The following is a 26,726-nucleotide window of genomic DNA, read 5'->3' on the forward strand; positions in this document are numbered from 1 at the left end:
TGCCACTAAAAGGTTTGCTTCATTATTCAATTATTTCTTCAAAGTGCTGATTGTCCAGGGAAGTATTTCCTCCCAACAACAGTGTAAAAATCTTAAAACAACCCTTCGCCTTTAAGAAAGCCAAGCCTCAGAAGCTCCAGAGACAGGAAGTGTAGGCTTTCTGCCAGGAATGGGTGGGGAAAAAAACAAAAGGAGATTGCTTCTAACTACCGGTTCTCTGAACTGCTTAGAAAGTTAACAAGGGGTTCTATAGAACCGGACAGAACTGGTAGAATCCCATCCCTAAACTCGTTATAATGTTACTAAAGTTATACTTCCATACAAAAAGTATAAAATATTTTCTTGACAATTATGCAGCATTATCAATGTGGGAATTCATCAGGATATCATTATGTACTTGTATTTTTTGAGCAAGCAATAAGACTTGGTAGATTAGTTGTGGTTACAATCTGGAGATAACCTGCAAAAGTAATTTATGGCAGCTAAATATTTATGCATTTGAACTTCACAAATATTGGCTCTAACATCTCAGAGGATTTATTTTGAACTGCGTTTTGTTTTGCTGAAAAAACACCTTTTCACAAAAGTGTGTCTTTTCACAATTTGTTTTCTTTTGTTTCAGGTCTGTGTAGATGCCATTCTTTTATGTACTGGAATTACTGTCAAAACTACTCTTTTTTCCAATATTTAATTCAGTGATCAGTGTTAGATTAGAATTTTAGCATCTACCTGATTATTTTTATTTATTTAAATTGTTTATGGCTGTCTTCTCTAAAAGACTTTGGATAGTGTACAAGAAAACGACCAAGCTCAGAGGACACCAAGGACTCCTCATCAACAACTTCACCTGTGCAGTTTGGGTTTGAGATATAAAGCTGGGTTTCACCAGTATACTGATGATACCTAAGCATTAACCAATGAATGATTTTACCCAGCAGTTTCATGTAGATGTTAAATAGGAGAGGGGAGAGCATCAAACCCGCAAACCCCACAAGTGAGGAGGCGCAGACATGATCTCTTCACACATTAACACTGACTAAAACTGACTTTTAGGAGGGAGGTTAATCACTGCCATACAGTGACTCCTAACCTCCAATAGCCAGGGGCTTATAGTATCAAAAACTGTTTGAGAGATGAAGGAGCACCAGGATGGATGCGCTCACTCCAGCTTCACCATGATCTTAGCTGATATGAAACTTTGTTGGCTTTGTTAATGTTTAAATGAAGAAATTACCTCAAAATCCCAGGATTACTGACTAGACTCCGTTTTAACAAGAAATCTGTGACATTTTTATACCATCTACATCAGGGGTGTCAAATTCAAGGCCTGCGGGGTGCTTAGATCTGGCCTGCAGAGCTACCCTGAAATAGCAAAGGATCGGCCCGTGGTGCCTCTGCCAGCGAAAATGGAGCTTTTTACTTTTACTTATATAATCTTGCATAGGAATAAATGTTCAAGAGCCAGTAGAGGCAGTGAGGATTTGGGTAATCCTTATTCATGAATATCAGATATGTTCTATTCACACAATCAGGATTTAAGGCATAGTTTTCTGACAGATATTATTGTTTCCAAAAGTGGAGTAGTACTAAAGACTAAGATGCAATTGTTTCTTGCTAATCTAAAATCTTGTTTTCATCAAAGAAGTTTCCTAAACATTTAGACATTTTTGTACCTTTCCTAAACATTTTCTTAAAATAATCATTCTGTTCTGAAAACAAATTACAAAGTTATTGTTTGTTTCTGATTTAGTATATGACAGTTCTCTTTGCACCTGAATTTTCAGACCCAGAGTGTACGTCTGTCAGACCTGCACAAAAAAGCTCAGCTATGGAGAGGAATAGTCAGTATCACTTTAATTGAAGGTTGTGGACTCAAAGCCATGGACCCAAATGGGCTGAGTGATCCCTATGTGAAATTTCGGCTGGGACATCAGAAGTACAAGAGTAAGGTAACTTTTGATTTTCTTAAACTATTTTTAAGAGACTTTAGTTGATTTTTTTAAAATGTAACTTCACCACTATTTTTGCTGAAATCACTATTTTTCTATTATGGTTTGTTGCATGGTCAGCCAGATGTTCAGACTGGATTTGGCATTTTTATCCAACTATCGTGTCCTTCCTAAGGGCTTGGGATAGGCAGATATGGATGTTTGATGGTGTTATAGATATTGTTATAAGATGTAAGCTGTTCTAAGTAAAGCCACCTTTTGCAATTGACTGGTGGTGATTTTGGCAATATCGATCTTGTCCAGTTGTTTTGGAATTGCACCCAAGGCAACTATTGCTATTGGTACTACCTTTGCTTTTTTTGCCACAGTTGTTCTATTTTTATTTGTATACTACTGCAATAATGAAATGTTGATTAGCCTTAATACTATGCAATGTTAGAACTCTACATTTAAAGCTAGTGACTTACAAATCAAACCTCCAAATACAATTATATGATTTAAGAACTGGGCTTAATCAGATACTTGAGCATTGAGCTATATTCCACAAAATATAGATAAATGTTGGGTACTGTAACAAGAAATAGAAGAAGGATGGTGAAGAAACGGAAAAAGTGCAGAGGATAACAACAAAAGTAATGTAAAGTTTGGAAAATAAACCTTGTGAATAATGATTAAAAGAACTTGATTTGTTTAGAACATAAAGCTAAAAGGAAACATAACAATAGTCTTCTAATATTTGAAAGGCCATCACAGAGAAGAGCATGTGGATTTGCTCGCTATATGCCTGAAGGTAGGATAACAAATAGTGGAAGGTTTACAGAGAGAAATCCAAACTCAAAATAAAGAAGAATTTCCTGACAGTTATTAAGCAGTGAAACATCTTGCCTTTTAGAATCATGTGTGCTCTTGTCATTAGATTATCTTCAAACGAACATTGGATAACTGTTGGAATGGCCTTAAGATTTCTGCTTTGAGTAAAGGATGGGTCCAGAACAGGGGTTGCCAACCTTTTCGACCTCAGGAACCACCAAACTCATAATTTTAAATCCCACGGACCACTAATACGAATTTTGACTGTGGTGGCTTGCTGACGTTTTCCCGGGGTCTCTGCAGAAAGCAGCAGAGACCCTGGGAAAATCCCCCAAAAAGTGTGCAGGAAAATTCCCCACCCCGTTTTCCTACCAATCGATCATTCTTTATTTGGGATCACAGGATACTGTCTCCAGCTCCATTCTTGGAGGGGGGGGGAGAGAGAGAGAGACAGACACAGACACTTTTGGCTTCATTTAAGGAAACCAGCAGAAGCAGCAGAAGTCTTTCTTTCTCTGCCCCAAACTCTAACAGAAATGAGTCTTTTTGAGACTTGTCACACCGGCACAGCCTCTTGGAGCAGGATGCATTGCAGGGTCCCAAGGACTCATTTCTGGCAGAGGCTGGGGGAGAGAAAGAAAGAGTTTTGCTGCTTTCCTTGCGTGCAGCCAAAAGCAGAAGAAAGAAGTGGAAAGAAGCAGCCGGTGGCTAGGTGAGGCGCATGGGGCATGTGAGGCAAGTTGCCCATTCCCCCTCCCCTCACTACCTTGTATTTTTTGCAATGCAAGCAACACAAGCCTTGTGTTCCTGCGGGCCATGTGGGTGACACAGCCATGTGTTCCCATGCAGCCTGGATTAATTGCTTTGGGGGATGCTTTGGGGGTGACATTTCTCTGTGGACTACCAAAATTTTCTCTTGGACCACCAGTGGTCCCCAGCCTACTGGTTGGCAACCTCTGGTCTAGAAGACCCCAAAGATTAATCCCATGATTTGTATGAGTCCACATTCTTACTGGCTTTTAATTTGAAGAAGAATACAGATAGTCCTCTATTTACAACTGCAGTGGGATCCAGAATCTCAGTCTTAAGCAAAGTGATAATTAAGGGAGAGACCCATGTGACTGCTTCACTCAACAATAGCAATCCTATATCTTGCAGTTATTAAGCAGAGTTCATTGGGGTAACTGCCGGAATCCTGACAGCAAGAGGGTCTGGACCTCCCAGGCATGGTGAGGAACAGAAAGGACCCAGCCTTTCCACTCTACTGGGAAGATCAGGGACCTCTCTCCACCCACCAGGGAGAACAGTTGTGGGAATGATGATATTTGTAAGCTTTTTTTGCTAGATTTGGAAATCCCTTAGTGCTCTGCAGAAGCAGACCTCAAATCTGGTGAAAACACTATCAGATGTCAGTGTTCTGGAAGACTCCGAATGCTGGCCTTCACTAGCGTTTCCCCAAGATTTGAGGTCTGTTCCTCCAGCATTCAGCAGGATTTCACTTGCCTGCATAGACAGGAGGGAAAATTCTTTTGCATTCAGGGTAATGGACCTCAAATCCAACATCCCTGTCTACTTTCAACATCCTCTGCTGTTTTCCCCATTAACTTTCTGGGGAAGGCAGCAGAGAAAATTGCCAATTGTGATCACATGATTACAGAGCACTTGGCAACTTGTCATAAATACAAACGGTTGCCAGTGTTTCAAAATGTCATGTGAAGGAGGGTGAACTGTGCTCCTGTCGCAGATACTGTTTTGGTCAGGAATAAAAACTCTTATGTAATAAATTAAATAATACATTTTATGTAATTTTAAGAATTGAATGAGGGATGTCCTATTTTATTTTTATGTAATGTTTGTTTTTAATAATTCAGATCTTTTTTATTATAGGTTTTTTTTTAAAAAGAAAAGTACTAAGGAAATACATTTTTATGAATTTCAGATTGAAAAAGGTGTAACATCTGTTTCATTCTGTGTGTCTCTAAGCAAGAAAAAAGTTAAATCTCTTTTAAGAGTTTGAAGGAAAAACTACTAGAAACTCATTATATCAGTTCTTTTGTGATATAAAAAGCAAATGTGCAATAAATAATGTCTTGTTATAATTGTCATACTTTTTGTGTGTTTTGAGAAAATTTTAATATGTTCTCAGTGAACATTTCAATAAATGTGGACAAATATTATATTTCCTGCTATCCAGAAGACAAATAATAATTTAAATCCAAAACTAAGTAGGTAAATGTATAACTATTAAAATAATCAAAATTCTATTTTGTTATTCTTGGAGATAAAAGGCATCAAGACTCAAGTATTTTTTTTTATATTTTTTTCTCTAGATAATGTCAAAAACTTTGAATCCCAAGTGGAGGGAACAATTTGACTTACATCTTTATGAGGAACGAGGTGGAATTATTGATATTACAGTATGGGACAGAGATGCTGGCAAAAAGGATGATTTTATTGGCAGGTTTGTCTACAAATAACTTATAGTATGAAGATGAGCTTTGAAGAAGAGAACATATAATTTTGAATTGCTTGAAGTAAATTTTTGAATTTAAAAGAAGAAATAACATTTAGAAATAGCCTAATTTTGTAGGGAAATAGTTTTTTAATGTATTGATGGCAGATCATATCAGCTAAAAACTATCCCTTTTCAATATTATATTTTAAAAGATTTATGGTACAAGATTAGGGTTCTATTGGTAGTATTTGATAATTAACTCAGTTATTGGCTATACAATACTTTATATCTAGCGTCATATATCTTACATACGTAAGGCAGAATGTCAGCATCAGAAACTGGAACATGATCTTTGATATAATATGGGCAGCTACGGGTTTTAAATAAATAGCAATAATAAGATAGTATAACTTAGACTTGCATATCACCCCATAGTGCTTTACAGCACTCTGGGCAGTTTACAATGTCAGCATGTTTCTCCCAACAACGTGAGTCCTCATTTTACTGACTTTGGAAGGCTGAGCTCATCAGGATGAAACTCCAGACTGTGGGTAGTTTGCCTAGAATACTGCATTCTAATCATTGTGCACCAGTGCTCCTCAGATAGATGTAGTTCTTGAAGGGAGTCTATATGTTTTTTTGTTTTGATTCCAAATAACTTAAAATTAAATTGGAGGTAGTTCTTCTTGAATTGGGTAGTTAAGTCCTGCTTTTTTGAAGTACTTTGCCTATTAACAGTTTGCTATCAGCCACCGGAATTGTAAATAATGCGCAAAGATAGATCTTCTTCTATACCCAGCTCCATATCCAGGTTATGTTGCTCATATGATACTGATTTTTTGGAGCACAAAATATACTTTTTCTTTTTGACTTACTAGGTGCTGGTTGGGAAATACTTCTAAAACTCTGTCTCTTTCCCCACCTCCTTTTATGGCTGGAATGATCGATCCCCATAGGTAGAGGGATATAATGATAAATTGTGATTGTAGAAAAAAAAATGAATGTGTAGCCAAACATGTGTTGCATTCTGAACCAAGTTCAGATAGATTTCAGTTACATCTCCGGTTATATATATTGAAACGTTATATACATTGAAATCTGATCAATAAGACTTTAGATGTCCCTGTTTCCATCCCAAATCCATTCCAAATCAGGATTGCCCTCCTCCACACTATCTCTAGAGTAGTCTTTAGAGATCATAGGCTGTAGTGAAAGAGGGGAACTTCCATCTCTTTGCTGGTCAGTCAACAAAAGGAGTTTGGTCAATATTAGCATTGGATCTCTTGCTATGAATTTTTGAAAGTTATATGACGAAGTTAAAGGAACATTTCATTTCTAGTACTCTGTTTTCTAGCATTTCAACTTCATAGGCAGGAATATGATTCTATAAAATATCTGTTTTGCTGAATGATAAAATAGATGAATTTGAAGACTTTGTCCTGAAAACATGAAGTAAATATAATATAGTTCATTTTGGGTAACTGCGTTCACAGTATTTCACAGCATTATTGTAAACTTAACAACATGTTAAAGAAAATGTTTCTTTCTAGGTGCCAGGTTGACTTGTCAATTCTAAGCAAAGAGCATACTCATAGGCTAGAGCTGCCTCTGGAAGAAGGCGAAGGCCATCTGATACTGCTGGTTACATTGACTGCTTCAGCTGCAGTCAGCATCTCTGACTTCTCAATGAATGCCTTGGAAGATCTAAAGGAACGGAAAGAAATCCTAAAAAGATATGTATGCAGCATCTTTTTCTTACTCTTTTTTGCATACACATTATAATGATAAACAGTGAAATGTAAAAGAAAATGTAAAAGGAAAACTTATTTAGTTGCTTGCTTACTTACTTGCTTACTTACTTACTTACTTGGTTTATATGCTGCCATAATAGTCCTTCTCCCAGTAGCTATAAAACTATACAATACAGTTTTACCAAATGATAAAAATAAGGGATCAAATCCTGGATGAGATCCTCCTGGTCACAACTTCTGCCACTTATAGTAGTCCGGCGTCCAGAGAAGCCCACAAATCAGAGATGTATTCCTTCTAGATAAACCCCCCACCCCAGAGGAAACAGTATGGATAAGAAACTAACCTATAAAGTACTAAAAATTGTTGAGGTCACTTTCCTTTGAAAATCAGTTTAGTATGGCCGCTATAGTTGTCTCTTCTTTCATCAGCCTGTTGCTCACTCTGTTAGGATTATATATAGTGTCCTATCTGTTCTAACTCTTGTAGGTAGCTAGTTTATGGTAATAAAGATTATTCTGTTTATTTTTAATATATATATATGTGTGTGTGTGTGTGTGTGTGTGTGTGTACAAATGTAGTTTTACTTGATTTTCAGTGAAATGTTAACTTCTTGTTGTAATGAAGACATTTCCTTACTGACTTTGCCAACAAGTAATGTCCTTAAGTAGCTGAAGAATTGAACTTTATATATGGATCAACTTTGTATTGTTTAAAACAAAGCCCTTCTTTCAGGGATTTGTTCTATTAGAATCAGATGTTTTGAGTAACTTAGAAATCTAACATAAAGAAATAATAAGGATACAAATGTTTAAAATCTGAATTGAATATTTTGAAAAATAACCTGTCCTTGTATCATAAAAGCAATTGTGTAGTTTTAGTAAAGGAACAGCAAGGGGAGCTCTTACTCCAGCTTTTATTAATATTGAATTCACTAAAACTGACTTACCAAACACAAAGAAGAAAGAAGAAAAGCTATCTCCCCTAAAATTACAAAGCTTTTATTGTATAGGTCTGCCAGGTGTTTAGAAGTTATCTCTAGACACTGTGCATTTAAGCTAAACTCTGACTAACAGAGGTCTGTTTAATTTTTTTGTTTTAAAATATTCCTATTCTATGGTTGACATCCTCTCAATAAGTGAATTTAATAAAGATGTACCTTATCAGGCTGTGCAGATAATATGAAGTGCTAGTACCATTGCTGTACAATATTCTTCAAACAGATTAGCAGGATTTGTGCTGCAGCAAATTTATTCTACCTATCTCCACTAAATCAGCTGCCTGCAAATACTTGTACACATCATACACCAATAGTATTATCATAAACACAATTTAATAGAGGTAACTTAGAGCAAGGCTAACCATTATGTATTTAAAATCAAATAAGAACTAAGAAATGTACTAAATCATCTGAAAACTAATGATTACCAATATTATTTCAGATTTTTGTGTCAACTAAGGCAAGCTAATCTGTCAGACTATATCTTGGGAGATAAATGCATTTCTCAGATACTAACTTTAATGAAATATGCATTTTGGTCTCCAGTATACCAGAAAAACATGAAGCAAAGGATGTTCATTGTTCTGATTATCTTGTAATAATAAACAAATAACCAGTAAACCACAACTTTTGAACCTCCATCTCTTTTTTCTCAATTTTTTTAGTTTAAGCAAGTTTTAATAGAGAATAGCAACAGCATTTTTTTTAAAAAAAGTATGACATTGAAAAACTGATTTTCAATATGTTTATTTCAGACATCAGATTGTTACTTACAGGCTGAATAACCTGGTTCAGTAACATGAGCCATACATAGCTGCAATAATCCTGGATAAATAACAGCATCGTAGTATACTGTATATGGAAATAGCTAAATATTTTTGTAGCAAATCTTTAACCCTATATATTTTACAGGAAATCTTTAATATTAGTGTTGTTATCCTTCATTAAATCTGTAGTAAATATTACTGGGTAACTGAAAAATTCATAATTTTTTTTTACTCTAAAATTATTATTTATAAAGTTTTATTTTTAAAGTATTGAGAAGGAGATCTTTCTATTTAAAAATGTGTTTTGCCCTATTTTTGAGACTGAAAAGAGTAAATGCACTGACCCTGCCATCAGATCAAATAGTCTTGGAAAATGACTCTATTACTGTCATTTAACCATTTGTAGCAGAACATCAGAGCCCTACAAATTAAAGAGGCATTACCGTTTGAACCATTTTATCACAATTGTATGAAAAGATTAATTCCTTTTGGGATGGGAGGAGGGCCGTAATGGGTAGCAGACCAAAAGAGAGATTCTGTGACCTTTTCAGAACGGGTATCCTGAACCCCTGCTCCCCCTTGTCACAGTTTAAAAACCAGAGAAGCTAGTTTAGTGAAGAAGTTGTTAGCATTCCATTTTTATTATGACATTTCACAGTCATCCGATTTAATGTCCCTTGACCGGATTGTCCACCGTGAGACGATGGGGCTTGAAATGTTATTTAGAGCATTGATAAAAGGTGAGCAGTTATAAGATGACAGCGAGTCATAAGGCTGGTGGTGTGACATTAATTTTCTCCATAACAGAGATGGAATAAGACGTCATGGTGACAAGCTGTCAATCAGCGCTGGCCCCTCAGTGTATCTTGATGCCATAGGATAGGGTATTGGTTCTCCCATAATAGAGCTGAACTGAAATGCTCTTGCTGACAGCTGCTGCAGCTATACAGAAAATATATTATACAGCCTTTCATTAAAAAAATAAAGAGGACTCATCTCCAGAGCATTTCAATTTTTTCCCATCTATTGAGGGCTGAAAGGATTCACAGCAAATCATAGATTTCTGTTCTATGGAAATTTGAAGCCTCCAATACCATCTGGGTTTTGAGGCCTCCAACAGTCTTCATAAATAAGATGACTGATAATCATCTCATAAATCATTACTTTAAGTTGCATGTTTAAAGTAATGTATTAAAGTCATTTGCTTTTCACAAAATCCTACAATAATCTGCAGTATGTCATTGGCTGAGATTGTCAGAAACGCAGTAAATTGCACTAAATCAGCTGACTAGCAAAATCTAAAAGTTCAAACTATAATTATCCCACTGGCAAATAATAGTGGACGAAATATTGCCAGGTCTTTTTAAATGAACGGAATGCGCATATAGGTGAAAAGGTCGATTTTTGCTTTTCTTCTGTATTAACAGGAAATGCAAAACAAATGTAATTTCAAAACCACAAAAAAGACTTTTAATTTCACCATGCCTCCCTTGTTCAACGTAGCATGGAAAATATCTGTGCTAAATGCTAGGATTGACAAAAAATACCTTTTTGAGAACTATAATAAATGATAAGGAATGACAAACAGCATTTTTCTGTTGCTTTCTTTAAGAGCCAGTTTTAAACCACATCAAGAAAAAAAAGGGAGATAGAAGGTGAGGTTATCTCTCTGATTAAGAAAATTTTTAATAGGCAAATATTATGAAGTTAAAAGTTAATAGATATAGTATTAGTGATCTTATAGAATGCTAGAGATATATGAAGATGTGCTATATAAACTACATTGTCTCAGCTGAACATTGTTTCTAATCTCTGAGATGTATATTATGGGCTTTGAGTCTCATTCTTATTTATAAATAGGCCTGTCTAATACATGGTTAAGATTTCAACTTTTTCAAGCAGAAAACATTTTTGTTAAACAGAATATGATTAAGAATTTAAAATTTGCATCATAATGAAAAAGAGCATTAATTCAGACATTTGTTAAAATCTAGGTTTGTTACTTTAATAGGATTTAACCTGTGAAAATGTTTAGAAATTCATTCTTTACCTCCTGTTTCCTGATTTTTTAAAAATAAATACTATTTTTAAAACACACTTTTATAAAATATTTTAATTATACTGTATAAACTAATGATTACATAGAATAATTATAAAACTATAGTTTTACACCATAATAATATATGAAATTTGAACACATGCTGTGTTTATGCAATTAAAACTTATTAACAAACTTATAAACAAATTAAAATAATTACTATTTTGTGAAGAATATGAGGAAGCTGTAGGGAATAAAGCTAAGTAATACAGAAATACGTTTGTGTGCGCATAATTTTAGTTTTGTTACAGATAACTCATAGAAACATTCCACTTTCTAAATTATTTCTCAAAAACCTGTGAAATCTCTGCTTTGTAGAATAGAAATACCTTAGGACCAAGATGTCATCATTTAATAAAATTATGGGACACTATTCCAATTAAATAATGATTTAAAATAAACAATAAATATTGAATATATTTTAAAATTAGACTTGTTAATTTATGTATTTGGTTTAGAACTGAATATTTTCTCTACTGAATGTTAACTAATGTTAAGGAATAAAAGTGGTATAGCAGGAAACAGTGGGTTCCATACCAATGGAACTAGATGGGCACAGTTCAGATTCTTTCCAAGGCAATCAAGACATCAGTCAAATACCTGCTCACTCAGAAAAGTTGACCCAAGAAAAAGAACCCTAGAAATTAAAGCCAGGCTCCATACATATATAAAAGCTTTGACATCTGTGTATTGCAGTGGAAACATCTACATATTTCCTTTGGATTCTTTTTGTCTACAGCTAAGACTAATCCTGCCAAGCTGTGACCATGAGCCTTTTTGCCAAGCAAGACAGTTCCAGAATAAAACGTTGAGTCAGACCCAAGTGCAGCTTCACAGTTAGGATATATTAGAAATATGTGATGTAAGCCATCAGGGCAACTTGGAACCTTTAAGATGGAATGGTCTCCTCATATTTTGCTTTTTTTATGACTTCAGTGTAATTTCCTAAATTTTGTGTATGTTTCTAGAACCTAATGCAGATGTTTCAAAACATAAAGGATGTGGGATTTCTCCAGGTAAAGGTCATCAGAGCAGAAGGCTTGATGGCAGCTGATGTTACAGGCAAGAACTATTTCCATTTTTATGCTAATCAGTAACCACTTACTAATTTTATAACATTATACATTACAAAAACAACAGTCTACCAAATAAAAAACTGAAGTTTGCTGGGCTTCTATTCTATTCTTGCTTAGTGATGAATTCTGATGTATGTATGTATGTATGTATGCATGTATGTATGTATGTCATTCAGCTTTGTTCGGGTATTTTCCCACGTCATTGTAGTTGTGCTTTTAAAGTTGTAGCAACGTTTTATCAGGCTTCTGTAGCAGATGAGATTCTGCCGAAACGTTGCTACAACTTTAAAAGCACAACTACGACGACGTGGAAAAATACCCGAACAAAGCTGAATGCCATACATGTAAGTACCCGCGAAAACTTAAGAATGAATGAATGAATGAATGAATGAATATATATATACACACACACACACACACACACACACACACACACACATACACGCGCACATACATACATATATTCTGTTTATAAATAAATTTGTATCTGGGCTTTTGAGAACCCAAATTCTTGAGAGAAAAGGTGAAACAAAGCAATCACATGGCTGCCGAAGTATTTTGTTCTGAGAGCCTTCAATGTATTATTGTATGTACAACATAATTACATTATAAGAGTTAAATCTTTATCAAGCCTCTACCTCCACGTCCCTTCTTGCCTTTGGGGACCAAGCTGTCCAGAACTATATCCACTCTCTTTCTCAAAATGTCTCCTCCATTTCTCAAGCTGTCCAGGCCCTCCATTACCCGGGATTGGATCATCCACTGCATTCCTTCCTTCCTGCTGACTCATTGCTCGTGAAATCCTTGACTGACTCCAGTCCCCTAGCTGAACAGTGGAAAGGACCCTTCCTTGTCTTTCTCATGTCCTATACGGTTGTCAAAGTTGCTGGCATTTGCACCTTGATTCACCATTCCCATTTGAAGACTTCTGATCCTCCTGAGCACTCCAGTTATCATTGGACTGTAGCCCTCGTGCTGAGGATGATCTTCGGCTGAAGCTTTTGTTTAAACAACATCACCCTTTAGTCGCATGTCAAAATACCAAAGGAGTCACTGGTTTCCTACGGGCACTCAGCAATTTGCCATAGGCACTCTATCTTTTTTCCCCATGTGACTCAGTTACAAAGGGAGGGGGGGCAGGAGGGTATAGTGAGGGAAACAAACATCGAGGCTTATAGAGAGTTGGTCTATAACCGTGATGACAAACCTGTAGCATGCATGCTACAAGTGGCACGCAGAGCCATTTGTGCGGGCACTTGAGCCATTGGTGCGGGCACTTGAGCCCCAGGCAAACTTACCTCGCTGCACATGCACGTGCCTCCCAACTGATTTTGGGGCCTTTTTCGGCCTTCCAGAGGCTGGAGGGAAGCCTCTGCAGTCATTGTAGGCTGAAAAACAGGCCCGTTTCATCACTTCCTATATTTCTGGAAATACCGGAAGTGACAAAACGGGCCCATATTTCAGCCTACAAACGCTGCAGAGGTTTCCCTCCAGCCTCTGGTAGACCAAAAAAGGCCCCAAAATAAACTGAGTGGCATGTGCATGCACAGTGCAGGTAAGGGGGCAGGGGGAGGATTGTGCACACATACACGGGGTGGGGGGCCCTGTGCACATTGCCTTCTGGGTGCTGGCACACAAGTGCAATTTTCGGCACAGGAGCCCAAAAAGGTGAGCCACCACTGGTCTATAAGGAAGACCTTCCACCAGAATGCCACCCAGTACAACCGGGCCATGTGAAAGCTTTAGAACATGATGGCACACCCCATCCCCAAACAAATGGAAGAACAACAAACAGCTTCAGTGGCCATCTTTGGGGTTTGGTGTACCAACACATATTCAGAATATCCAGATCTGAGCAAAAATGTTAAACATTACCAATTGTGCACACATACGCCTGACTTGCACTCGGGCAGGTCATTGAAACAGCCCCACTGGAAGCTGAGGTGTACCAAATCATAGAGGTTACTCATAGTTGGAAGATGCCCATTCTCCATAATAAAAAAAACAAATCATTGCAAAGTTAGGGTCTTGTATCCAACACAGAGCAGTGGCTTGCCTCCAACCTTTTAATTCTTCAAAATAAATATAAACTTGGTATATATTTATGGTGCGCCATCACCTGGAAAGTCAACTGTACCTTACGGGAGGTAATGGATAAGTGCAATCAGGCTTTTCACATTACGATTAGTGAGGATCACAATTTATTGGTCCTGTACAACCCATATGTAGTAGAGAACAGACCCCAAAATGTTAATACTGTTCTTCTCTGGACTGTCTTCTTGGCTTACTAGTTGGCTAGCTGGGTGGGTTGGCTCTGGGAGATTTTTCGGGTTATCCTTTTTTTCATCTTCCTTATATTCTTCTTTTTCTTCTGTTGCATACATTGTCTTCCTCTTATCATGTCTGCCTGCCCTAACACCAGTCCCATGAGACATCAGAAATGTAGCTCGTATGCTGTCTCTGCCTACCCTGTCTTTGCAGATCATACTTGTGTGCACTTGTCAAAATATGAAAGGGGTTTTTATGTTGATCATAATTCTGATAACTCTGATGGCTAGTTAAAAGGTTCTTATGTTGAAATGGCAGAAATAAAGTTTAGGCCTTAGCTGGCCCTTTGTGGAAAGTTCTATAAGAAACCAAAAGCTGGTGAGCTAAGCCTGTGATAAAACCACAAGAGGCATGCACAGGTATTTTTGTAACTGCTATACCTCATCTACTATACCCCTGCTTCCTACTAGGAAGCCACCAAGATACAAGAAATCTGTATATACTTGCTTCAAACTGCATTCAGGGTTCTTCCAATCTTATGGGACACCAAGAATCAATCCTGGCTCAGCTGAATAAATACTTATTTTTAAAGAGAGAGAACCTAGTTTCTGTCTCTTTGGTTGCACCAAGCCACACCTGATTTCTGCTTGACAACACCATGCTAGCTGTAAGTATGAGGGCTGGTTGTAACTACTACTCATTTAGCACTGTCAGAAGTTGAGCAGTTGCTGAACAAATGTTTGTTAAACAACGACTACCTGTAAACTCTATTCACAATTCTTTTGGATATGTGTATGGCTTGACTGTTGCCAATTGTTCCTGATTCAAAGGAGAGTTTACTTTTTTAGTCCTATTTATACTATCAATGAAAGAGACTGGTATAAATATAATTTGTAGACATGAATGCACGGATACTGTGCTGTAGTAGTAGTAAGATTTGTGTGTGTGTGTATGCCTATAGTTATATGACCACATGAATTACACTAAGACCTACTGATAATAAATATTATTCTGAATTAACCATGTTTGGTATTGCTATACTTATATAGCAATACACTTATTATGACATACTTATATATGATTTTTGTTACTCTTATTATATGCTATTAATTGATAGCTATTATTAACATTTCAAAGGAAGTTATTCATGACTTTCCAAATTCCATTCCAGTAGTGACGTAATAGTAGTGACTATTATGAAAACCTTGTCATTCCTTTTACTCTAATAATATAGCACAGCTTGTATGACTGACATGCCCAAAATAAAGTTCTAGCCCTTAAATATTTTTCAGACATATTTTTAGACATGGCACCATCATGTAATAAAAGCTATGGAATCTTTCAGTAAAAGCAATTCTATAGGATCCTTGTCTTTGATTTTATTAATAATAATGTTTATTCTCTTCCTAGTGAAAGAAATAATCTTGGTAACCAACAAGATTTAAAATTGATGAATATCATTCATTAAATGAATGGGAGAGAAAGTTTGTTTTCTATTTACTAAAACTGCATTTTCAGTCAATTAAAATGGATACTGTCCTGAGAAACATTAGAAAATTATGGGATCCAACTTGCCATAGAGTTATCAAAAAAGAACTAATCTTTTTCTCCTCTTTTTTCCCCTCTTCACGCAATTGATATTCTGTAACTTTTACATGAAGGCTACCAGTAAGGAATAATTGAATTCATATTTACAAATTTGATCCAGACAAACCCACAGCTTACGATGTTTAAGAAGTAGCATTTTAAATTGTTTTAAAAATAGATTATTAAACATAAAATACAACAAAAATGTTTTTATAAAACATTTTAATAATGGCTGATTATCATGTGCAATAATTCTTCAGCTGCCTGTTCTTTTGTATGCTTAATAATAGTGTGTTGATGATTTAGTGTTTTCATGCAGTGTTCATGTTTTAATTAATATTGTTGATGAAAGATTATTGCAAAACAACAGGAATATGATGTCGAATCCTTGTTTTTACTACTGCTAACTGAGTCTTACTTTTGTTAAGAAATTAAAACACTGGAACTCATTAGTGAAACCTGCATTTGACAGGCTGCCTAGGAAACAGTTTATTTTTGCTATCTCTGGGTTTTAATTAAGATGTGTTCAATTATAGTCTCCTCACACACACACTTCCCCTGCTTGCTATGTCACAGACGGGTGATCAGGGTGCTTTCAGATGGTCCAGCCCATGACTTTGACCTTCTGCACAGTCCAGTGTTCCCTGGGGAACCGTTCAGCTCATGAGGTCTGATTTCACACTTCCAGGATGCCTCAGCTCTCTTAACAATGACAGAGAGACAAAGCCCTTTAGAACATGCCGCACAGGGACTTGTTTAAATTGGAAACTAGAGAGGAGTCAAGGAATGAGGTTATGGACTACAGAATAGTGCTTTTAATAAAGAGCTCACAGCTCTGGTTCAGCTCAAAGAGGGTTACTTCTGTACAATTAATTGAGCCATTTATCTAAACCATCTTAGGTGTCTGATTTCTCACAGAAAGATGCAGATGAGATATGCCCAGAATGAATTTTAACACTGATTGCTTTGGGAGTTTTAGTTTGCATTAAACCATGTTTTTATCCACCCCACCCCCCCAAGATCTTAATTGTGTATGATTTTTTAAAACATAAAACTGTTATTGGTATTAGGGAAAAAGAAATACAGCTTGAAAGATATATCCATTCTCAATGCAAGCAAAATTTCCAGAAAATAGTGTTCTTTTGCTAATGTTTAGCAATAATACTCTTATTCATCATGCTATACTCCTGAAGTTTGCGACTGTATAATGTATCTCAGGCAATCTCCATTCATGTCCCAACTTTAGTTAATAGATAGTATCAAGTCTAGCCGAGTTAGAGGAGCAGAAGATTTCATAAAAAGTGCTGGAGGAAGCCCATAAAAGCTTGCAGGCAGGTTGTCAGCAAAGTAAGTGAGTCAGCTTGATGGCCTTGAAGACATTCAAATAGCTCCATGGAAAATATACCTATTACTGCAACAAAATTCAAAACCTTTATTTGAATCCAGTGCAGATCTGATTATTGTTGTAATCCAGCTGTCTGGAATTTGGAATGAAGGTAATTAAAAATAAATTAAGTCATAACTAAGTAACTGATTTCAACTGCCTCTTCTGTCAAGTTTTTAAGAGAGACCTACTCTTGGTCTTCTAGACGATTCTGAATCTTCAGTGAAATAACAATTCTTTGTTTGAAACTTGGCTATACTCCCATCTTAGAGAGATCTTTGGGGTATTCTGTGTAGAGACAATACACTCTACTTTTAACAACAGCTTCTGTAATCATGAAATGGTCTGTCCTGTGCTGGACCTATCCAGAAGTGATCCATTTCATCATCTTGTGGTTCTAGAGCATGATTTGAAAAAAATCAAACTGAATCTGATAGGAAAACATTTTTATCACATTGTTTAAAAAGCTCCTTCAGGTATATATCTTTTAAAAAGAGTTTTGTTGCTGTGATGCTACCAGCCCCTACACCCCCCTTTTATTTTCTTAATCACTACCTCCAGGAATTTTCAGTATTGATCCAAATAAAACATTCTGGGTAATCTTAGAGCAAAATTATATGAATGTTCAACATCATGCAAGTCCTGTTTGTCATAACTCCATGGGGAATGAGAATATTATGGTCATGAGCATTGGGAGTGAAGGAGGAATGGTATAGTCTCCTCCCTCCCATTTTCTTCTAGCAAATTGCTCAGTCTGTTGTAGTATACACCCTGTATCTCACGGCTTTATTACAACTCATTGAATATGGGAAGATTCTTCAGAGGTTTGTAATGGCTGGTTGGGTTTTTTTTCTCCAGATATCTCACCTGCCTTCTTAGGTCACTTCTGCAGCATTCCCAAACTTCTAATAATCAATTGGAATGAGAACAGCTTTACATCTTCTCACTTCCTCTGGCATCCAGTCAAAGCCCAAAAGGTCACCATCTATCCAATATGAATATAATAAGATATGATTGATAGAATGGCCTTAAGGATCATTTTGGAATGATTGATGGGGATCTTTTTTATTGCAAGTTGCTTCTATAGATGTTTTATCTATGTTCTTAGTTTTATATATTCTAAGCTTCAGTATTTGGGAGCGTGGTGGCTCACTTGGGTAGAATGCTGAGTTGACGATTAGCAAGCCCAGAATCGAGACTTAAGTGCTGCTGTGTGGCAGGGCAAATTCCTGTTATTTGCTTCAGCTTTTTTTCCACTTAGCAGCTCGAAAACATGCCAACGCAAGTAGATAAATAGGTACTACTTCGATGGGCACATTAATGGGGACATGAAAGGAGCCCCCAATCAGGCTTCATCTCGGCAACAGTGATGTCATCGGCTAATTCTTTTCACCTGGAAGCACCTTGGTGTTTCTGACATGAAAGCAGCAGCAGCTTCTATATTTGTATGAGTAAGCAGCATACAAATGTGTACAAAGGAATAAACATTGACAATTTGAAATCTGACAATTTTTAATGCAATTCTTTACTAAAAAATGTGCATGACACATGAATAAATAAAGTAATTGAAAGCAAACATTCATTTTTAGAAAATATGTGCAATTATGAGTACATAAACACGCGCGCACGCACACACACACGTCAGGAAACTGGATAGAATTATGAGCACAGGCAAATGGGCATGAGCACATGGAATTATGAACACATGCAAAACTCGACTGATTTAACCATCTCTTCTGATGACATTTGATTCTACCTCTCTGCTTCAAAACAGCTTACAGAATATTCTCATGTGGACTTTTTTTCTTTTGAAGCTCAACATGTTCAAAACCAACTGTTTTTTCTTTAAAGGCTTTTTTTCTTGTGCACTTCCCATCTGTTTTATATAGCAAGTACAGAGCTTTCTTCTTTGCTTTTTATATTCAACATGTAAATACTCTGTTGCTCCTTTCATTTTAATATTGAAAAAAATGAATCCTTCAGGTGAAAACTCACTGATTCTTGATGATCTCATACCATCTCTTCTCTTGCTTTATTGTTTAAGCTTGGTCATTTTTCACTTTATCCCTATCCACAACTAACTTGTAGTGGGGAAAATCTTTTTTTAGTCTAGCAATGTAAACTCAATAAATTCAAATTCCTCAATAAATTCCAAAATTATCCAGTAACATGAGATGTTTATCTTCACTACCAAAGTTTTTAAGAGCATTATCCCCTTATCTCTCTGCTTTAATATTGCAATGATTCCTGATCTTGATCCACTCTCTTCAAATATCATTAAATGCTTTTTTAAATTATTTTTCTGTCCATTCTGTAGATTCTGCAAAATATTGTGTATGGTGCTGCCTCATATTGACATGAAACTTTTGGAAAAAAGGTTATTGCTGTTAGGGACCAAATCATATGATTGTATTAAAATAATGCTTTTCCAGCTGCTGCGCTCATTAAGTATTCTCAGTTTAAAATTATACAGTTTATACACCTTTTCATGATTTGTTAGAAGCATTGTCTGCATCCACATGTGGATCTCCACATAATGTTTTCATCTGAATCTATTTCATATATCATTCTTTAATTTAGAGCTTAGGCCATTATTTTTCATTAGATAAACAAATTCTTTAGAAGGATAAAAGGACAGGAGGCATTCCTGGGAATGTGTGGGTAAATCAGCTTAATCAGTTTTTCCTCTTTGAGCTTCCTTGATTTTATGCATTCTTTCTATAACCACTTACATCAGGGGTGTCAAACTCAAGACCCACCGGTCGGATGTGCCCTATATGGTGCTTAAATCTGCCCTAACCCTGACCCTAACCCACGGTGCCTCTGCCAGCAAAAATGGAGCTTAGGAAGACCACATGAGGCCCTTCTAAGCTCTGTTTTTGATGGCAGTGGGCAAGCAAAACTAAAACAAAACAAAAGGAGAAATGTTTCCCTTTTTGCATTTGAGCAGGCAAGAAGGGACAGGAAAAGAGAAAAGGAAAGAGGAAAGACAAAAAAAAAGGAAAGATGGGAAAAGAGCAATGAAGGTAAAATAAGGGAAGGGAGGGAAGGCAGGAAAGAAGGAAATTATAATGAGAGTGAGAGAGGGTCTGAGGGAGGTACTGCCGGAGCACTTGGCCATCACAGGCGCCTCCGACACGAGTGATGTCAAACAGGCCACATCCGACCTGGCCATGCCCAACCTGGCCGCCTGAGGTCAAGCACAATCCTGATGCAGCCATCAATAAAATCAAGTTTGACACCCCTGACTTACATCGATACATTTTTTTATCCTTGTGAAAGATTTCCACAGAAATGGTGCTACATATGAATTCTCTCCCATCACCCAAGACTAGGCACGCACGCCCCTAACCACCTCAATTCCAACTACTGCTGGCCTTAAATGCAAGCTACTCAATGCAAGAAGCCTTGCGAATAAAATACCTGTATTTCTCCTCTTACTGAATATGGCTAAATTCGACATCATATTTGTCTGTGAAACATGGCTCAACGCATCTCTCCCTGATTCCATTACCACAGTAAGAGACTATCATGTTTACCGATCAGATCGTGAAATTCGTAGAGGAGGTGGTGTTGCTATCTTCTATAAAACGTCCTTACATCTAAAAAACATCCAAATTACCTGGGAGCTTGCTCTTCCTGAGACCATCTGTGAACTATCCTTAAATATCACATTTCGATTCTTACTATGTTACAGAGCACCTGATTATGACATCGAACGTGTAAACAAACTAAATACACTACTAACATGGGCAGCATCCTGCCCACACGCTTTTCTCTTTCTTGGTGACTTCAATCTACTTCATATTGACTGGACCCTAAATGAATGTACAACTGAACCCATACACGCAACCTTCTACAATGCTGCTCCAAATCTGGGACTGGAACAACTAGTAACCAACGACATTAGGCTAAACAACTGCCTCGATCTCATCTTCTGCAATAGTTTGAATTCAATTTATGGAATACAAACGAAAGAACCCTTTTCCAGCAGTGACCACAATATGATTGACTTCTGTCTCAACATACGCCCACACAAAAATCATCACAATGATGTAATCCCCAATTACAACTTCAAAAAAGGCAACTATGATCTTACAGACAACGATCTCTCATCCCTTGATTGGCAATCTCTATTCCCTGGATGCAATACTGTTGAAGACCATTACAACGTATTTTTACTTGAAGTCAAAAGAGTCATCAAACTATATGTACCAACAACAACTCCCCCCCCCCCCAAAAAAAGAACAGATTACCCATAACAATAAGGAAACTACAATCCAAACAGAGATCACTCTGGCGGAAAAACAAATCTGGTCACGTTGCCAACTTCAAAAGCCAATACAAAAATTTATGCCACCAGATAAAGACTGAGTGCACCAATTATCTCATTAAACAAGAGGAAAACCTTCTATGCACCAATTCCACCCGCGCTTTTTACAATTTTGTAAACACCAAACTGAAAGACTCAGGGTCCATCCCACCCCTGATAGGACCTTATGGTAAAGACTGCAATGACGACACCATTAAAGCCAACATCTTTAACACATTCTTCGGCTCAGTATTTGTAAACAACAATGGATCATGCCCAGTATTTCCTAGCTGAACCACAGACAACTACAATGATCTAATACATATTGATTTTACAGAAGACAATGTTGTAAAAGCACTATGCAATCTAAAATCATCTCTATCTATTGGACCGGATGGAATATGTGCCTACTTCTTAAAAAAGCTATCCACTGCCATAGCCGAACCTCTAAGCATAATCTTTGAAAAATCTTTCAGGACCAGCTCCTTGCCTAACCTATGGTCACAAGCCACGGTCATCCCCATCTTCCAAAAGGGAGACCTCAGCCTAGTTAAAAATTACAAACCAATCTCCTTATGCTGCGTCACCTGTAAAGTCATGGAATCAATTGTTAACCAATCCATTATCCTCAACTTGGAGACAAACAACCTACTCTCCAATAAAAATTTGGTTGCAGAAAAAAACTATCCTGTAATCTGCAACTCTTACACTGCAAAAACATATGGACTACACAACTCAATTAGGGCAAAGCAATAGACGCAATCTACATAGACTTCTGTAAAGCCTTTGATTCAGTGGTACACGACAAACTACTAAAACTAAAATCTTATGGTATCTCTGGACAACTGCATAACTGGATAGAAGCATTCCTGTCAAACAGACAACAAATGGTCAAAATTGGGAGTGTCCTACCAAATTCTGTACCTGTCAATAGTGGTGTCCCCCAAGGCAGTGTTCTCGGACCAACTCTCTTCATACTCTACATAAATGACCTCTGTGATCATATTTAGAGCAACTGCGTTCTTTTCACTGATGATGTAAAGCTGTTCAATACCACAGACAATACTGCTACCCTTCAAAAAGATCTTGACTATGTATCAGAATGATCAAACAAATGGCAACTTCAAATCTCAACAAATAAATGCTCTGTCTTACATATTGACAAAAAAAATCAGAAAATAAAATACAAGCTGAATAGTCAAGATCTTGTTGATGATCCAAGCTCTGTAAAGGACCTTGGAATACTCATCTCCAATGATCTAAGTGCTAGAGCCCACTGTAACTACATAGCCAAAAAGGCATTAAGAGTTGTTAACCTAATCCTATGTAGCTTTTTCTCTGGTAATATCACACTACTAACTAGAGCATACAAAACATTTGCTAGACCAATACTCGAATACAGCTCATCGGTCTGGAACCCGCATTACGTATCTGATATTAACACAGTTGAGAAAGTCCAGAAATATTTCACAAGAAGGGTTCTCCACTCTTTTACTTGTTGTAGAATACCTTATGCCACCAGACTAGAAAACCTACAACTACTCCGCCTTCGGACCGATCTAGGTATGGTATATAAAATCATACTTTGCAATGTCGTACCTGTCAGTGAATACTTCAGCTTCAACCATAACAACACAAGAGCACACAATAGATACAAACTCAAGGTTAATCACACCAAACTTGATTGCAGGAAATATGACTTCAGCAACAGAGTGGTCAATGTCTGGAATACTCTACCTGACTCTGTGGTTTCTTCCCCAAACCCCAAAAACTTTAACCTTAGACTGTCTACTATTGACCTCATCCCTTTCCTAAGAGGTCTGTAGGGGGCGTGCATAAGTGCACCAATGTGCCTACTGTCCCTGTCCTATTGTTTGTTTTATTTTTTTATTTTTATTTTTCTTATATGTATCCATGTATTCATAACTATGTTTTTACTTATACCTATTATCTTGTAAGCAATTGACAAATAAAAATAAATAAATGAATAAAATAAATAAATATTTTGGATTTTGAGGGTTGCTAATGTAAGCCCACTGTGACAGCACTGGCAAGGAAGCTGGTGTTTTCCCTTCAGCACACCTACAGTCAAGTGATATTTAAAAATGAAAAAATTACTGAATTTATTCATCTATTTAAATTATATGCATTTGCTTGCTATCTTATTTAGTTGCTTATGCAAAACAGTTTATTTTAAGAAACTAAAACTATGGTATCAGACTAAGGAATGTCCAACTGAAATTTATTAGTGAAATATTTAGATGGTTTTTCTTTAAATGATATGGAAAACGATGGTAGCTGACTATTACCTCTGGAAATAACAGCACTTGCAGTAATTCTAGTTGATATTATCTGATGTGTAGACTTTGAAAAAGGAGCAAATTGGACGAATTGTATCTTGTTGCTTAAAAAGAATCCAGGTCTGGAAATTTAATAACCAATTTTGCAATAGGATGATGGGAAAAGGAACCATATGTTGTAACTATATGGGAATACCTTGCAAAACAGAAACTTTTAGTTCAGTAGCAGAATGTGACCTTTGCATTTATTTAAGTTTATACTTTGCTTTTCTATTCATAGATAGTCCAAAAAGTTTTCAGGACAAATTAAGTGTAATATTATTAAACGTGCAAATCCAATGCTACTTCAAAAATTTAATGTTATTTTCTTTTAAAAATGAAGTAATGAAGTAAGCTGTATTGATTTTGTTTTAACTGTATATTAATACTTGTTTGGAAATATATGTTTGTGTTGTATTGAACATTTGTTTGAAACATTCTTGCTTTTTAAAAAAAGAAAGTAATTTTTATTCAAAAGATGTTGGTAATAGAGGTGAATTCTCAATACAAGTCAAGATCTAGGGTGTTTTGAAAGATAAATTCTGGAGAATTATTTATATCTGAATTAATTCAAAGTACAGGGTACAGTTAAAAATAATAGTAAAAATGGAAATCTAACTATGCCTTGTATGTTGAAACCAACACACAGATTTATCTCACAAGTGTAAATGGGGAAAGATTATTGATTTATGCTTAATACAAAATTATATAAAGAAATTATGTTTTGAGAACTAGTTTGGTGTAAATGCTAGGTGACAGGCTAGAAGCCAGGAGACTATAGGTTCTAATCCTGCATTAAGCCAAGGTCAGTCACTGAGTGACTTTGGACTAGTCACTGCCTTTTAGCCCTAGGAAACATGCAATGGCAAATCACTTATGAAATCTTGCCAAGAAAACTTCAGACACCTTCCAGAAGGAACACAAACACACACACACACCGAAAAAAAATATGCATTAATTCAACATACTTATAGCAATTATACCAGTGATGGGATTCAAATTTTTTTACTACCAGTTCCCTGGGTGTGGCTTGGTAGGTGTGGCAGGGGAAAGATACCGCAAAATCCCATTCCCTCCCTACCCCACTGCTTTCCAGCTCCGTTCTCCTGTGCAGAGCAACCAAAGAAGACCCAGCCAATCAGCTGGGACTTGGGAGGCAGAGGGCGGGGCAAGTCAGAGGTGGTGTTTGCCGGTTCTCCGAACTATTCAAAATTTCCGCTACCGGTTCTCCAGAACTGGTCAAAATCTGCTGAATACCACCTCTGAATTATACCATGCCATTAAAGTTAATATTATGTACATTAACCTGTGGTGAATCTAAATCAGTGCTGTAATATGGAAAATCATTAATTTATTAATAGTTTTATCTACATAATGATTGTCTAAAGTATGAAACAAATTACAAATTACTATTGAATGTGGTTTCTTTGATGCCCTAAATTTGTGATGTTTCATTACAGAATATTTTTAAGAAAAATAGTTGCCCAGTGTGCTATACTTTGCCCTAGGAACTATCTTGGGCAATATCAGTCTAATAATGGAGTTTAGTGGGAAACATTTGCTACTCCAATTCTCTTCTGCTTTTGTTGCAGTTAATTTTCATTTAATAAAATAGCCTTATCAGGACATAGATTATTTGAAAGATTATACTGATTATTGTAAATAGTCCTGAGTCAAATCCATTGTCTTATCACATAAATGTAGTGTATCAAAGTGGTGAAATTTTGCTATCACACATTAGTTGCAATATAATAATAATAAGAGGCATGCATAAGCACACCAATGTGCCTGCCGTCCCTGTCCTAATGTCTCCCTTTTACTTCTACCTATTTCATGTAATCATAATAATATTCTAATTATATTTGTTATCTAATACACGCTTGACAAAATATATAAATAAAATAAATGTCCTGAAAAGTTCAGTAAGATTCTCTCTGAAATATTAGATTAGGCAATATTTTTTAATCTAAATAGTGCTACAAATGTAGGCAAACATTAGATAACGTTTATGACATAGAGTAATCTTCAAGAAATTTTAAAAATTAAATGATACTGTAGAACTGTTTTTCTTAGTATATCATCCTTAAATTAAAATTAAACCTAAATGTTTAAAACTGAACTATGTAATATGTGGAAGTGCCATTATGTTAAATCTTGCTTGTAAATCTATTAGTTTGTAGCCTTCTAAGTTTTACACATAAGAATATATTTAACGTGTTCATATCATAAAATGTGCTACATATTAGGGCTGTGTGGTCTTTAAAATTGGAAGGCAAAATAGTGCTAAGGCATGAAAATTGTTGTCTGCAACACTTTTTGCAGTATCACCTAACTATCTCTCATGCAGTTCTGTGCAAAGGCATGTTTAATCATAAACTAATATTCATACCCCACCATTTTTGCCTTTAATCCAGAGAATTGCAATCATAAACTAATATTCATACCCCACCATTTTTGCCTTTAATCCAGAGAATTGCACTGCAATACTTTTATCGTTTATCACACAACATTACTATGATTATTTTGTTTTTAGAGTATGAATTGTTAATTGTAAAAAATGCCAAGATAATTTTAAGTTGCAAATTCATGTTTGACTCTGAAATTATCTTTTTTTGCAGGTAAAAGTGATCCATTTTGTGTAATTGAATTGAACAATGATAGATTGTTGACCCACACAATATATAAGAACCTAAATCCTGAGTGGAACAAAATCTTCACTTTGTAAGTCTCACCATACTTCTTAAAATTTCATTTCAAAGTTTGATTGTGGTTTTCAAAATTCTCGGAACTAAATTGCTCTAATTTCATAAGTACAGTAAATAAACATCTGTGGAAAGACAGATAAGATAGTGAAATATCTATAAGCAAATGTTTTTTTTTTTAGTAATCTATTTTTATTGGTGATCTTCAGTATGACTGTGGACTTCATATG

At 36.2% G+C, this 26,726-nt stretch overlaps 1 protein-coding gene across 1 annotated transcript in view; it reads left to right on the forward strand.

Moving 5' to 3' along the window:
• MCTP1 (multiple C2 and transmembrane domain containing 1) overlaps window positions 1–26,726 on the forward strand; it is a 140,285-nt gene that overhangs the window by 43,416 nt on the left and 70,143 nt on the right. The window contains exons 7-11 of the mRNA XM_087927045.1: window positions 1,785–1,949; window positions 5,090–5,220; window positions 6,765–6,951; window positions 11,797–11,890; window positions 26,413–26,515. Of these exons, the coding sequence (XP_087783171.1) occupies window positions 1,785–1,949; window positions 5,090–5,220; window positions 6,765–6,951; window positions 11,797–11,890; window positions 26,413–26,515 (680 nt within the window). The remainder of the gene's footprint in view (window positions 1–1,784; window positions 1,950–5,089; window positions 5,221–6,764; window positions 6,952–11,796; window positions 11,891–26,412; window positions 26,516–26,726) is intronic.

This window comes from Pseudonaja textilis, chromosome 2, assembly GCF_049901715.1.
Source record: "Pseudonaja textilis isolate UNSWEBS1 chromosome 2, rPseTex1.2, whole genome shotgun sequence".
Taxonomy (NCBI): Eukaryota; Metazoa; Chordata; class Lepidosauria; order Squamata; family Elapidae; genus Pseudonaja; species Pseudonaja textilis.